A 15,814-nucleotide genomic window follows, 5' to 3' on the forward strand; every position below is an offset into this window, starting at 1 on the left:
CGTATAATTTAATCTATTCACAGATACATACACTCACAAAACATTATGGCTGCACAACAAACATAATTACTGCAAACAGCTGGGAATGTTTAATATACTTTTATATAGTCTTACTTTGTCAACAAAACACAAAAGATGTAAACACGATGTTTTATGAGAGGGAACAACAAAAAAGTGAAAGTTATTTGGGAACATAGAGTAAAATTTGATCTCTGCTTGTGGCCCTAGTTCATCCGTTTATTAAATGTTCTGCTGAAATGTAAAATCAGAAAAAGATGGAACGATACAGCAGCTTTCTGAAATAAACTGATGCACAATGATCAGAAACATAAGCGTACAGGTTTAAAAAAAGTCGCCTTCAGCTAACAGCGATACGGTGACATTGATCCTCTTCTTACCGGGGGGTGGGGATACAAAGCATTTATTAAAAGAGAGAAACAAAAGAAGAAGAATCAGAAGTAATAAGCAAATAAATAAAGACTGATCTAAAATTATTGTGATATGTGATCAAAAGTAGGTAATGGAACCATCGACACTTCATCCACAACTTCAGAACACTGATACACTACGGTACACCTACGCACTGGGGGGATTTTTGCCCTGTTCTTGTTTGGGGGTGGGGAGGTGGGGGTGCCACAGGGTGCAATGATTCATGGAAATAAAGACGACTAAGGAGGAGGAGAAAGAGGAAGTGGAGTCTGGGATGGGTGGAGGCTTGACGAACATCTGCCTTTAACACTCCCTTGAAGTCTAAGGCTGTGGGGTGAGGAGGAAATAAACAGCAATGCGGGGGGGGGGGGGGGGGGGGCAGGCTTGAAGCAGAAGATCTGTAAGAATGCCTCAGTGGCGGGCGGCGGACTCCCTGGGGTAGAACTCAGCCAGAGTGCTCTGAGGAATCCTCTTGAGCATCTCTTTGGGGAAGATTCGCAGCAGCTGCCAGCCGATGTCCAGGGTTTCATACACCGTCCTGTTGTCGTACGGGCCTGTGGGGGTGTGGGGGGGACAGAACATCACATTAAAGCTGAGGTGAAAAGTTCCTGCATTCCACTGATTCCTAGAATAGAAAACTGTTTTAATTGGCCTTTTGTAATTCAGTTTATTATTTTTGCTCGTCGTTAAAATATGCACATTGTTTTGCATGTGTCAGCGTGAGCATTCTGTCAGCAAAATATTTCATAAACCACTGGTTGAGTTTTAATGAAACCTGCAGGATGTATACCTGGATTGTTTTTTGTTCCCCGAAATGGCTGCCATAGATGAACTTCATCATTTAACAAAAATAGCTATAACCCAGCTGTACAGATGTTGTGAAGGTTTGGTGTGGTAGTAGCTGAGAGTCATTCAGGGCACGATGTTATTTTAGATCTTTTATCCCCATTAGGACATCTCAGCTATAAACTCTGGCATGAAACGTGGCGAGGTGATAAAACCTGTCCAACAACGCTACAATTGGACGTCCTTACCCTCTGCTCCGACTTTCTTTGTTGTGAACTGGCCATTGGGAAATATAAAGAAAAGGAACTGAATTAAAAGTTTGGTGGACTTTTGTTTGTTTGTTTCTTTGTTTGTTTGTTTGTTTACTACACTTTACATTAAATCAGATTATTCCTCGTGGTTTGGTAAGTCAAGAGATAATTAATAAATAATTTTAAATAACAAAGATAAGTTAACAAATCTACAGGTGCAGGTCATAAAATTTGAATATCATGAAAAAGTTGATTTATTTTTAATAATTCCATTCAAAAAGTGAATCTTGTATATTAATATTCATTCATTACACACAGACTGATATATTTCAAATGTTTTTTTTCTCTTAATGCTGATGATTATAACTGACAACAAATAAAAAACCCAAATTCAGTATATCACAAAATTAGAACATTACTTAAGACCAATAAAAAAAGGATTTTTAGAAATGTTGGACAACTGAAAAGTATGAACATGAAAAATATGAGCATGTACAGCATCAATACTTAGTTGTTGCTTCTTTTGCCCGGATTACTGCAGCAATGCAGCGTGGCATGGAGTTCAAGTCTGTGGCACTGCTCAGATGTTATGAGAGCCCAGGTTGTTCTGATAGTGACCTTCAGCTCTTCTGAACTGTTGGGTCTGGTGTATCACATCTTCCTCTTCACAGTACTCCATAGATTTTCTATGGGGTTAAGGTCAGGTGAGTTTGCTAGCCAATTAAGAACAGTGATAACATGGTCCTTAAACCAGATAATGGTAACTTTGGCACTGTGTGCAGATGCCAAGTCCTGTAGGAAAATGCAATCTGCATCTCCATAAAGTTGGTCAGCAGCAAGAATCATGAAGTCTCTAAAACTTCCTGGTAGACAGCTGTGTTGACCTTGGACCTCAGAAAACACAGTGGACCAACACCAGCAGATGACATGGCCCCAAACCATCAGTGACTGTGGAAACTTGACACTGGACCTCAAGCAACATGAATTTTGTGCCTCTCCTCTTCCTCCAGACTCTCGGACCTTGATTTCCAAAGAAAATGCAAAATTTACTTTCATCAGAGAACATAACTTTGGACAACTCAGCAGAAGTCCCAGGCGAGACGCTTCTGACGCTGCCTCTTGTTCAAGACTGGCTTGACACAAGGAATGTGACAGCTGAACCCCTTGTCTTGCATACGTCTGAACGTGGTGGTTCTTGAAGCGCCAACTCCAGCTGCAGTCCACTCTTTGTGAATCTCCCTCACATTTTGGAATGGGTTTTGTTTCACCATCCTCTCTAAGGTGCAGTTATCACTATTGCTTGTACACTTTTTTCTGCCACATCGTTTCCTTTCCTTCACCTCTATTAATGTGCTTTGACACAGAGCTCTGTGAACAGCCAACTTCTTTAGCAATGACCTTTTGTGTCTTGCCGTCCTTGTGCAAGGCATCAATGGTCGTCTTTTGGACAACTGTCAAGTCAGCAGGAAAACGGGCTAGAGTTTGATTAAAGCGGACTAAACAGGGCTAGTGTGAATGCACCCTGAAATAAATAAACTTTTTCATGATATTCTAATTTTATGACCAGCACCTGTATAAAAACACAAAGATGGAGTACAAACCGGATTCCAAAAAAGTTGGGACACTAAACAAATTGTGAATAAAAACTGAATGCAATGATGTGGAGATGGCAACTGTCAATATGTTATTCGTAATATAACATAGATGACAGATCAAAAGTTTAATCTGAGTAAATGTAACAATTTAAAGGTAAAATATGTTGATTCAAAATTTCACAGTGTCAACAAATCCCAAAAAAATTGGGACAAGTAGCAATAAGTGGCTGGAAAAAGGAAATTGAACATATAACTAACAGCTGGAAGACCAATTAACAATAATTAGGTCAACTGACAACATGACTGCGTATAAAAAGAGCTTCTCAGAGTGTCAGTGTCTCTCAGAAGCCAAGATGGTAAGAGGATCATCAATTCCATCATTGTTGCGCAGAAAGACAGTGCAGCAATACCAGAATGGTGTTACCCAGCGTAAAATAGCAAAGACTTTTAAGTTATCATCATCAACCGTGCATAACATCATCAAAGGATTCAGAGAATCTGGAACAATCGCTGTGCGTAAGGGTCAAGGCTGTAAAACTCTACTGGATGCTCGTGATCTCCGGGCCCTTAAACGTCACTGCACCTCAAACAGGAATCCACCGTGCCATCCGTCGTTGCCAGCTGAAACTCTACAGTGCAAAGAAGAAGCCATTTCTAAGCAAGCTCCACAAGCTCAAACATTTGCACTGGGCCAGGGGTCATTTAAAATGGAGTGTGGCAAAATGGAAGACTGTTCTGTGGTCAGATGAGTCACGATTTGAAGTTCTTTATGGAACACTGGGACGCCATGTCATCCGGACCAGAGAGGACAAAGATAGCCCAAGTTGTTATCAACGCTCCGTTCAGAAGCCTGCATCACTGATGGTATGGGGTTGCATGAGCGCTTGTGGCATGGGCAGCTTGCATGTCTGGAAAGGCACCATTAATGCAGAGAATTATGTTCAGGTTCTAGAACAACATATGATCCCATCGAGACGTCATCTCTTTCTCTTTTCTCTTGCATTTTTCAACACGATAATGCCAGACCACATTCTGCAGCAATCACAACATCATGGCTACGTAGGAGAAGGACCCGGGTACTGAAATGGCCAGCCTGCAGTCCAGATCTTTCACCTATAGAGAACATTTGGCGCATCATAAAGAGGAAGGTGCGACAAAGAAGGCCCAAGACGATTGAACAGTTAGAGGCCTGTATTAGACATGAATGGGAGAGCATTCCTATTTCTAAACTTGAGAAACTGGTCTCCTCTGTCCCCAGACGTCTGTTGAGTGTTGTAAGAAGAAGAGGGGATGCCACACAGTGGTAAAAATGGACTTGTCCCAACTTTTTTGGGATTTGTTGACACCATGAAATTTGGAAACAACAGATTTTTCCCTTAAAATGATACATTCTCTCAGTTTAAACTTTTGATCCGTGATTTGTGTTCTATTCTGAATAAAATATTAGATGTTGGCACCTCCACATCATTGCATTCAGTTTTTATTCACAATTTGTTTAGTGTCCCAACTTATTTGGAATCCGGTTTGTAAGTTTAACAAAACTAATGGGTGATAAACTGAAAAGTGTTTCTAAAAATTTAGTCAAACTTTATTATAAAAACTGTCTGAAAGCAAATATTGTTCTGGAATTTATTAAATTATATTAAAAAGTAGACAAATAACTTAGCTTAAAACAAGTTGTTTGATTTGAGTTTGATCTCAGAGATCCAAACAAAGGTGTTGTTTGACTGCAGCATTTTCTGCTTGTTTTATTTGAGCCTTAATTATGAAGGTCAAACAGAAGGATCAAAGCACAAAATTAAACTTTTGTTCATATTCTGCTTGCTTTTTTAATAATTAAAAAAACTTTCTAAACAAAAAACAGTGATTGCTAATAACTGGAGTGCAGCTCCAAACCTGATGAAGATCACACAGACTGGCGGAACTGGCCTTTGTTAAAACCTGAAAACTCTGCTTCAGATGTTTGTGAAGTTCTGCTCCACTGAGATTAAACTCAATCAAAAATGAAATTGTTGGATTCCTTCAGCTGATTGTTTTTTTTTTTTTTTTATAACTAAAAGGTCAGAGTTCTCCTCATTCTGGACACAGTTTTCTCTCTTTTGAAGGTATTTGTACTGAAAATATGTGGGTGGTGTTACTTTGAAGCAATTGAGACAAAAATATTTTTCTTTCCATTTCCCTTGTCGCCTCTCTGTGATGGTTATTTTCCTGTGGAATCCATTGGCGCTGAGAAGAGGAAATAAAACATTGCATGCAACCAAAAAGATTAAACAGCCTTAAGCTTTTGTTTAGTCACTCAGGAAGGAAGAAATACAACATCTATAAAAGTATTCACCCCCGTGGATGTTTTATCTTTTTATTGCTGTTATAAATCTGTCATGGTCAGCACAAACTGGCCTTTTTCACACAACATTTTTTATTTAATTGGCATTACTTTGTAAAAGTTTACTTCACTTCACCACTGAAGAGAGTTCCGGGTCAGAAAAAGACCAATATTTATTATTTTATTTATATTGACTGACTGAGGCGACACGGTGGATCAGTTGGTAGAGCTGTTGCATCTAAGCAAGATGGCTGCTGGTTCAAATTCCAACCAGGGATCTTTCTGGGTGGAGTTTGCATGTTCTCTCCATGCATGAGTGGGTTTTCTTCAGTTTCCTCCCACAGACCAAAAACATGCATGTTAGGCTGATTGGTAACTAAACTGTCCCTAGAGTGAGAGAGTGAATGGTTGTTTGCCTTGTTTGACTCTATATGTCCCTGGGATGGACTGAAGACATGTCCAGGTGTCGCCCGCATCTCACACGGTGATGGCTGGACATGGGCACCAGTGACCCCTGTGACCCGAAAAGGATGAAGAAGCGGGTAAAGATGATGGATGGACTGTGATTGATTTATAACAGAAAAAAATGGTCAAACATTTAAGGGGATGAATATTTTTTATAGGCAACGTATTTGTAAACCCAAACTTTCTACGTAGAAATAAAGAAAAATAAACTGATCCAACCTAAACTCCCATACAAGTAATTTTATTCCAATTTTTTTTTTCCTCTCTCAGCTGCTCTCTTCTTCAGGGGTCACCACAATGAACTGTCGCACGAAGACTTGGCAACTATTTTTACACCAGATGTTCTTCCTGTCACAACCACAGACACCGAGCTACCACAGCCCTCTGTGTGGAGCAGAGAGCTGCTATCTAGGGCGCCCAGGGGAGCAGATGGTGGGGGTTAAGGGCCTTGCTCAAGGGCCCAGAGTGGGGGAAATGAGGGTGGAGGCAGGTGTGGGTGCTTCGTCTATCCCACCCTCATTATGATGTTGCTGGTACCAGGAGTTGAACCAGCGATCTTCCGATCACAGGCCCACCTTCTCTAACCTCTGCGCCACTTCTCCCAATTTTTTTCCAAAGTAAGGTACTGAATTAGAAACACACTTTATGCAACAGTTCCAATCATGTACCATAGTTTTCATCCTATAAGTCGCGTTTTTTGCATAATTTGCATTAGGAATGTGTGATCTGGCATAAAATTCATATCAAGATATGATTTGTGAAGGGTGGCAATAACGATATATATTGCAATATGTTTTTGGTATAAAACTTGTAATAGGAATTTAAAAAAGCATAAGGTGTCCTTTTGCTATCATATATTTTGAATTAAGAAAATGTCACTACTAGGTCCAGAGAGTTTTTAAATAATAAACAAATCAAGTATTAGGCTTCTTTCTTGTAGTGCAAAACAGTGCAAAAGATATCAAATGTAGTTTTAGCCATTTGTTTTAAACAAAAGAATATGTTGTTAACAGTTTCCAGTCTTCACTTAAGAAATGAACAGCAACAGAGCAGCAAGTGCACGCTGAAACTTCACCCTCCAACCCTCTAGTTGGCGACTCCTTCCGCTTTAAGGAGAGCTGACACAAAATGAGTCTGTGGCTTTGACCAAAGTGTCTCACAGTAAAATCACACAACACAGTGTTCTTTTCACAGATCAGAGAGCAGGTTTCTCTAAAGATGACCAACGCTTACTTTAACTTACGACGGGAAAAAAAAAACTTTTGACGGAACTCAACGTTTTGCGCATTCGTCAGAATACGGCAACACTACGGCAAGCCGTTAGCTTGTAGCTTCGCTACTTAGCCCTCGAAGGAAAGACTTTAACGCCACTTGCGCACAGTTTTCAGCTAAAAAAAAGTAACGATTAAATCTGACAACTCTGATTTTACTTCAGACACAGCATTACTGCAGTTAGCCGGTAGAAGATCTATCGTAGGCAAAATTTCTATCGTTTCTACCGTGTACCGTTTATATTGCGCATTCCTAATTTGCATGCCCTGCGACTTTTATGCTGAAGCAACGTATTTATGGATTTTTCCATATTTATAAACCAATTTTTGGTTGAGATATGACCGTTTTCATTCATTCTGACTGAAAATATTGAACACTATCATTTTCAGTAGCTAGATGGCACCAGAGTAGTACGGCATGCCGTTGTGTCATGTAATAGGCAAAAGTGTCTATTAATGACACAATCGGCTTGCCACAGCCTGCCACCTTCATCCAGCTCGCTTTGAGCAACCGTCAAATCAGCTGCATTTTGCTGCACCGCCCCGGAGAAATGAAGATGATTTCACCATCAAAGTGCATTTATTAAGTAAAAGTTAAACAGACATAGCTTTGCTATAATTTCGAGCAAACAAATAATTGTTTTTAAATGTTAATCCTGTTATATTCTTGTTAAAGTCCTTCCTTGCATGTCCTGCGGCCACCATTTAGCAGCCAATCAATTTTTGGCACAGCACCGTCCCACATTTCTGGGTTCAGTCCACATTTCCGGGTTGTCAGCAGTGACACATAATAGATGTGACGTATACGGCGAAGCGACTTATTTATGTGTTTTTCCACTTTGAGACATATTTGGACTGATGCAACTTATAGGGCGGTGCAACGTGTACGGTGGAAAAAACAATATGTGGAGTTTGAGTAAATTCTAAATAAATATCATCTTCCTGCTCCAACACTACCTGCTAAAACAGACACAAGTAACATGTTACATGTAACATGTAACATTAACATGTAACATGTTACATGTCTGAAGTATGAACATGTTACTAGGAAGTGAAAGTGGCTCGTGATCATATTAATCATTTCTTAAAATATTTTTTCATTTATTTTCCCTAAAAAACAGTTTTTAATTGTCAAGGCAGTCAAGTTCAAGTCAAGTACAAACTTAGAATTAGAGAAATACAACAAACTGAAAACTTTACAACTTTTTCTATCACTTCTCTGAAATCAAAAGAAAAGATCTGATTCAAGTTCTAAACTTTTGTTTGGTGTTGTTATTTTGAATGACTTGGTGTGAAAAAAAAAGCCCTGTTGCAACTAACAAATAACAGCCAAGCTTTAAGTTTATTTAATCTGATTAAATGAGATTTCCAGTTGTGGGGTTTAGATATTTTGCACGAATAAAGCTCACATTCAGCTGGAGTTGTCTGTGAAAGATATAAAATTAATAAACCCAACTAGAAACATGATGGAGTATCTAAACTGATTTGTAAAGTAAAGGAGGAATGAAGGAGTAAAAGAGCTTCAACAAATGTTGTTGTCTCAGAAGTAGGAGTAAACAGGTGACATTATATATGGTTGAAACTTTTTCTTAGTAAAAATAAAGACAAGCTTTTAGATTTGAACAACTGCAACCAGGAAAATTTAAACCTAAAGTTGATGTATTTACAGTCAAACTCAGGAACAGAATCCATTTATGAAGAGACCGCATGAAATAGAGTCGTAAAGTTTCCAATACCTGAAACTGACTCTTACCCTGAGCAATGAAATTCTTCTCAAACTTCTGCAGGAACTCCAGGTAGAGCAGGTCGTCAGAGGTGAGGGCTTCTTCTCCCACCACAGCCTTCATGGCCTGGACATCCTTACCGATGGCGTAACAGGCGTACTGCGAACAGGCAAGCATGTTACTGATGATGATGATGGCAGCTACTCATTAAACATCACTATCTATGGGTGAGATTCATTACCAGCTGGTTGGACACATCAGCGTGGTCCTTCCTGGTCATCCCTTCACCAATGGCAGACTTCATCAGACGTGACAGCGAGGGCAACACATTAATAGGAGGGTAGATCTGAAAGACAAGATAAAAGGAGATTATTTTATGATGGAGGATAATTAATTTTACAGTCTATCAGTAAAAATGTCAAAGCTGTAAGTGATCCAAGTCCATTTTGGCTGTTTCTAGAAGAATTCAGAGGGAGAGTAGCAGCTGATTGCTAACACTTCATTAAGTGATCATCATCAGTGTGAGTTCATCTGTAAAAGCAGGAGTTTTGTCAGTTTGCTGCTCTGGAGCATACATGTGTATCGGCACAATGCCGAGGTGGGAAGACATCAGTAATGACCATAGAGAAGCAACTGTGTGTGCCCATCAGTGTGGGAAGAATTAAAGGTCATCTCCAAACATTTTGAAGTCCATCAATTTACAGGAAGAAAGACTGCTCACAAGTGGACGGCTGCTAATTTTCCCAGGAGTGGACACCCCAGCAAATTCACCCCAAGGTCAGACCATGCAGAAATGACTGAATAAAAATAAAAAGTGACACCTCCACCTCAAAACTTTACAGACCTCAACTGGCAATCAATGTTAAAGTTCACAACAGGACACACTTAGAGAAGACTGAACAAGTCTGGCTTGTTTGGAAGGGCCATAGGAGAAAGCCCATTCTCTCTAAAAGCAGCAGATTTACAACGTTTCATCTGAACAAACCACAAGACCTGTAGAATAATGTTGTATGGACAAATGGGACTGAAGGGAGGATATTTGGCTTTATTGCATGGTGTCTTATTTTGAAAAACAAACAAAACAACAGCAAATGAGCACCAACACCTCACACCAACTGCGAGCACAGTAATGGAGTGGTGATGATTTGAGCCAACTACCGTACTTTTCACTGTATAACTCACACCTTTTTGCATAAATTTGCAAGTCGTGCGCCTTATACAGTGAAGCAATGTATTTGTTATTTTCCCATATTTATAACCAATTTTTGGCTGAGATCTGACGATTTCATTCATTCTGACATGGAAAATATTGAACACGACCATTTTCAGCCACTAGAGGGCCCTCGCCTAATATGGCAAGCCAAGTGTCCCATTAATAAGTAAAAGTGGCTATTAATGAGACACTTGGCTTGCCATACAGGCCAACTTTGTCTCACTCCAGAACTCCTGGAGAAAACGTCAAATCAGCTGAATTTCACTGTGCCGTCCAGGAGAAATGCAGCTGATTTGACCGTCAAAGTGCATTTATTAAGGAAAAGTTCAACTGAGATACACCTTTATTATAATTTCAAACAAACAAATAATTGTTTTAAGTAGTAATCTTGTTAAATTATTGTCAAAGTCCTCCTGTGCACGCTCCTGCGGCCACCATTTAGCAGCCAATTGATTTTTGGCAAACACTGACCCACGTTTCCGGGTTGTCAGAGGTGACGCATAATAGATGCGACGTGTACGGCGGCAAGTACAGTAATGGTGGAAAAAGAACAAAGAATGTCAACTTAAAATATAAAACATATGGTATTTCAGTGTTACATGGTCCAACATTACATGTACGTTTAAAAAGGGGGAAACCCCAAGTTTCACAACGACACCAAACATCATATGATAGGATCCAAAAAGCGTATGGGAACAGAGGGGCCTCGTCTGTGAATTAGAGGAACAAAAGATTCTTACTGTTAATGTTGTTTAGGTGTGAATTGCCAATCTACATATGTGTGTGTGTCTTATCTCACTCAGCCTTATAACCTGAATCTCTCACTCTCTGCTCTTTGAATTGAGAAAGCTCCTCGGATAAAGTCCAGTTGTTTTTGTATTTAACGCTTTTTGAATTCATCATATCCTGGATGACTGAGAATCTTCACCAGCATATGATGGGATGTTTTTTTCTACGGTTGCAGGCAGAAAACAATGAGGGGTTTCAAATGAAACTAAAATGGTTACACATAAAGGATTATTTCTGAAGACAAACATTATAAAACTTTGAATCAAAGATAGATGAAGAAGTTTATATGCTATTTTAATTACTGGGATTACTAGAAGGTGTCTATGGACTCTTTATTAAGCAGGTCTAAATGACAGAGAGACATTTTTTGCACTGCAGCTGAAGTCTTTCTGTCTCAGCACAGGTCACACATGTTGATCTTCTGTCCACTAAGATGGTTCTCTCAACCTAAGTGGACTCTGAAGTGCCATCCTTAATGTGCACTAAAACAGAACTCGGGAATGATGTTTTGTTTTGTGTGTGCAGAAAATAAAAACGAGTTATTTTCTTCTCAAACATGGTCTAGGAGAAGCTGATACCTGTCTGTTGTGCAGCTGTCTGTCCACGTAGACCTGACCCTCTGTGATGTATCCAGTAAGATCAGGGATGGGATGGGTGATATCTGCAGGACATGTAAAAACACTGATCCCAACAAATCCAAAACAAACGTTTTTAACTTGTGCGGCAGATACATTCTGATAGTTCCTTTATTTCTCAAACATTATATTTATTTACTATGTTGTTACAAAGCAGAACTAACAACACAGAGAGATATGCTACCATTTTTGAAAAGCACCTCAGTCAAATTTAATGTCATCCATGAGTAATGTAAAAGTTACTGGGAACAGGAGCAGGAGTCGGACCATCACTAATGTTGCTACAGGCCTCTGAGGCAGACTGTTGATGACTTTGTGATCTTATTAATAAATAACTTGATGCTAAGAAATCTGCTGTCTGGTTTTGCAGCTGCCCTCACCGTCATTAGGCATAGTGAGAATGGGAATTTGGGTGATGGAGCCATTTCTACCCTCCACTCGGCCGGCACGTTCATAGATGGTGGCCAGATCGGTGTACATGTAGCCAGGAAAGCCTCGACGGCCGGGCACTTCCTCTCGGGCAGCAGAGACCTGACAGATTGGGAATAAACATTTGTCATTTTTAACACGGAGACGTTCTGAAAATAAAAACATGAAGAAAATGATCACTGCTTGATCTTCTATTGTTGACAAAAATAACCTACATTTTTGTCTCCTCCAATTTGAATAAAAAATATTTCCACTGTGCCAGACTGTGATCTTGTTACATCTGAGGATGAGTGTTACTACAGAGATGAAGAACTGTGCTGTTCTTTGCCTAACGGAAACGTGGCTTAACAACAACATGCCGGACTCAGCTTTCCAGATCAACGGTCTTCAGTTATTCTGAGCGGATCGTGACCATCGGTCGGGATAAACATGGGGAGGACTCTGTGTGTTCGAGAAAAAAGGAAGCTGCAGAGAGCTGGTCTTGGAGCTCTGTCATGAAGAGGCGCCGCATCATGAAGGAATCCACTCATCCTGCACACAGTCTGCTCCAGGCCCCTCCCCTCCCTTCAAGCAGGTGGCTGAGGGCATTCAGAGTAGCTGTCAGTGCTGAACTCAAGCTGCACTTAATTCCGCCTCATCTTACGATTTATTTATTTATTATATTTATACTCTCTTGTATTTATTTATTTGTTAATTGTTAGGCTTCTTGATCTGGGACCTGAGTCCGAATTTTGTACCATAAACATGCAAAAATGTGAGCTGGTATGACAATAAAAAAAATCCTTGAAAAGCTACTGATCAACAATTTATTGATCCAGAACAATTTGATCAACGAATGCACGTGAACTATTTAAACTCTCAATGTGCTGCCAACATACTGAAGCAGCAAACTGTGTAACATAAAATAATTATCAGCCCGAACACACGGGGCTGAGACGAGAGGGCCCGACATCTGAGCACCAAGAGGAAGGACAGTGGTAAGAGTGTGAGGGGGAGGAGGATCAGGACCACTTCTTAGAAATCAAGTTACGATACTTTCTTTAAGACACTTTTGTTCTTCTCCCTTCCTGCAGAACACCTGAACACAGCTCAGTGTCCATTAATGCTGCTCTACACTGCTGCAGTCTTCAGAGTACAAACAGGATGTGTTCAAACTTCATGAAAACATGTACTTTCTAACTTATTCAAATGCTGTAAATGTTTGTAATGTGTGCAGTGAGCCTAGATCGATATTGCATCATTGAAATCAGCAAACAGTCAATGTTTAACCGTATTTGGCTTCGTTTCCTCAAGAATTCATTTTTTTATGTGATTTCAGTCGTTTGCCGTTTCCTTTTCTCAGTTTCCTCTTCTCCTCCCACTCCTTTAGACTTTTTGGATGAAAGTTTTTTTTTTACTTCTATAAAGCAAACTTCTGAGAAAAATCAACTAAAATTTTAATGTACACATACTGTACATATGTGTGTAAATAAAAGTAAGCCCTTATTTATTTTATTATTTTGTTTGCTTGTTTCTGAAACATATCTAATGTATATTAGAATATTGTATGTTAATGCAACATACAGTATAGCATTGTATTGCATATCTTCCTGCATTGTACGTTATTTTATTGCATAAAATTGTACCTTATTGTATCATATTACACCATATTGAATCACATTTTATCTCATTGCACTGAAATATAACTTACTGTAACTTTTTTATTGCATCATATCTATATCATATCTCTTTAATTCTATAAGAAAACAATTGATTGGCATTCGTAAGTCTCCAAAATTACACCAATGAAACACACATTTTCCACAAATTTGGGGTAAATATGTACTGGTTTGTGAGAGCCAGAAACAAGAAACTTGCTAAAGGAATTTCTAGAAGCACAGCTTGGCACCCTGAAGATGTTTGACTAATTATTTCTAAAGCACAGGCATGCAACCACAAGCAACAGGAGACCACACTTTTAGAAGAATAATGTCTACAGTTAAAGATCTGACCGCTGGCAAACAAAACCAGGAACGTCAGTCTACAAAGATTAGAAGGTGCATGTGAACAGTGGGTGTATTACAGCGAGCCGTACCTCTCTCAGAGCTTCAGCGTAGGAGCTCATGTCAGTGAGGATGACCAGGACATGCTTCTCACACTGGTAGGCCAGGTACTCTGCAGTGGTCAGTGCCAGGCGGGGTGTAATGATGCGCTCGATGCTGGTTGGACACGCACAGTAAAACACGAGCCATTACATGTACACGTACAAAAACATTACTCTTGTTGACAGTTAAGGGAACAAACTAGAGAGTAAACCTTATCCCATGTGTGCAAAATGGAACTCAAAATTAAAACCATACATTTTCAAGCATTAGGGAAAAAACTGCATGTGCTCGATGTTAATTCCAACTGGAGCTTACGTTGGATCGTTGGCCAGGTTCAGGAAGAGGCAGACGTTGTCCATGGAGCCATTTTCCTCAAAATCAGACTTGAAGAAGCGAGCAGTTTCCATGTTGACCTAAGACAAGTTCATAAAGCATCTTGATGAGGATTATCATCAGAACAGTGCAGGTTCACTGAAATCCTCAGGTTGAGTAGATCAGTAAAAGCTGTGGCTTAATTGTGAAGTAAATAAATAAATAAAATAAAAACAGTTACTTTTTTCATTTTTAAATGATACAATGCCTTTAACGCATGGTCCCCAACCACCAGGCCACGGACCGACGGAGGTTGGGGACCCCTGCTTAAAAGAAAGATTGGATCCGTCATTGGATCACATCTGTAAACAGCTGTAAAAAAATAAAACCCAGAATATATTTAATTTAAAGCAACCAACACAGAAAGATTTGGGGGTTTTGCTTAGAAAAAGTAAAATTTCACAAGTGACATGATTGTTCAGTCTTATTATTGTATGATACTTTGCTCTTTGATTCAGATGGGGTTTATTTCAATGCTCAAACAGCTATACAGCTATAAACATAAAACGAACATCGGTTAAAGAAAGTACAGTCAAATTGAACAAGTATCTAATAATAAATTAAGAAGACAGCAGAAAACATAAATGTTTTGTGCACCATCTGCTTGTTTACCATCACTAAACAGATGCATCGATGTTACAGCAAAAGCTGTGGCCTTTTTAAAAATTCACATCCGTGTGCCGATTTGAGCAAATCACTATTCACACTTTCCTACCAGAGTTACCAGTGAGATGTGGGGAGGGATGGAGGAAATGTTTGTGTGGCTGTGTGTTTGGAGGAGGTCAGGTTGTCACGGTCGAGGCATTACAGCAGACAGAAGGGGCAGCTGAAAGGCAGAGAACTTGATACTGCGTGGCTGTCAGTGTTAAAAGGCCTGTTGAATTAGTAACCCCTCTACATGGCCCGGGGATATGCTCACAAGTGCAGAAGTAACAAGAGGGGCTTAAAGGTTAAATCACCTAGTGAATAAAAGAAAGCAGGGAAGGAGAGAGGAGCCAGGGTGTCAAATCGGGGTTAAGAAAGGGGATTAGCGGTGCAAATTGGGTGGGGGGTTTGAACAACTTCATGTATGGAGTAGGATGAAGTTGAACTGCTTACCCCCATGGCTGCAAAAACGATAGCAAAGTTCTCAGCACTGTAGTCCATCACATCCTTGGACTTCTGCACGAGGCCAGCCTGACGACAGATCTGAGCAGCAATCTGGAAATGTGATAACACACAACTTAGTTCAGATTGTCCAGACGTCTCCTGACACCAGTCTCTGTAAATGTCCGAGTGATGAAGAAGACAAAGTTTCATGAACATAAACTACCGGTAGTTTACTCAGAGTAGAATCTTGTAAGACTAAACATTCAGTAATGGTAGTCAAAGTTTATTCAGTGATTTTAATTGTCCAAAATTCTACAAATAAACTCCACCCTTTATATATATATATATATATATATATA

General features: G+C 39.7%; 1 protein-coding gene across 1 annotated transcript in view; it reads right to left on the minus strand.

Moving 5' to 3' along the window:
* The window catches only part of atp6v1ba (ATPase, H+ transporting, lysosomal, V1 subunit B, member a), a 48,755-nt gene continuing 32,941 nt past the window's right edge, over window positions 1-15,814 (minus strand). The window contains exons 7-14 of the mRNA XM_037680961.1: window positions 15,465-15,566; window positions 14,310-14,407; window positions 13,985-14,108; window positions 11,862-12,012; window positions 11,425-11,507; window positions 9,086-9,190; window positions 8,874-9,003; window positions 1-983 (exon numbers count right to left, since the gene is read on the minus strand). Coding sequence (XP_037536889.1) covers window positions 841-983; window positions 8,874-9,003; window positions 9,086-9,190; window positions 11,425-11,507; window positions 11,862-12,012; window positions 13,985-14,108; window positions 14,310-14,407; window positions 15,465-15,566 — 936 coding nt within the window. The 3' untranslated portion in view covers window positions 1-840. The remainder of the gene's footprint in view (window positions 984-8,873; window positions 9,004-9,085; window positions 9,191-11,424; window positions 11,508-11,861; window positions 12,013-13,984; window positions 14,109-14,309; window positions 14,408-15,464; window positions 15,567-15,814) is intronic.

The sequence above is a fragment of the Nematolebias whitei genome, chromosome 1, assembly GCF_014905685.2.
Source record: "Nematolebias whitei isolate Nwh7 chromosome 1, NemWhi1, whole genome shotgun sequence".
Classification (NCBI taxonomy): domain Eukaryota; kingdom Metazoa; phylum Chordata; class Actinopteri; order Cyprinodontiformes; family Rivulidae; genus Nematolebias; species Nematolebias whitei.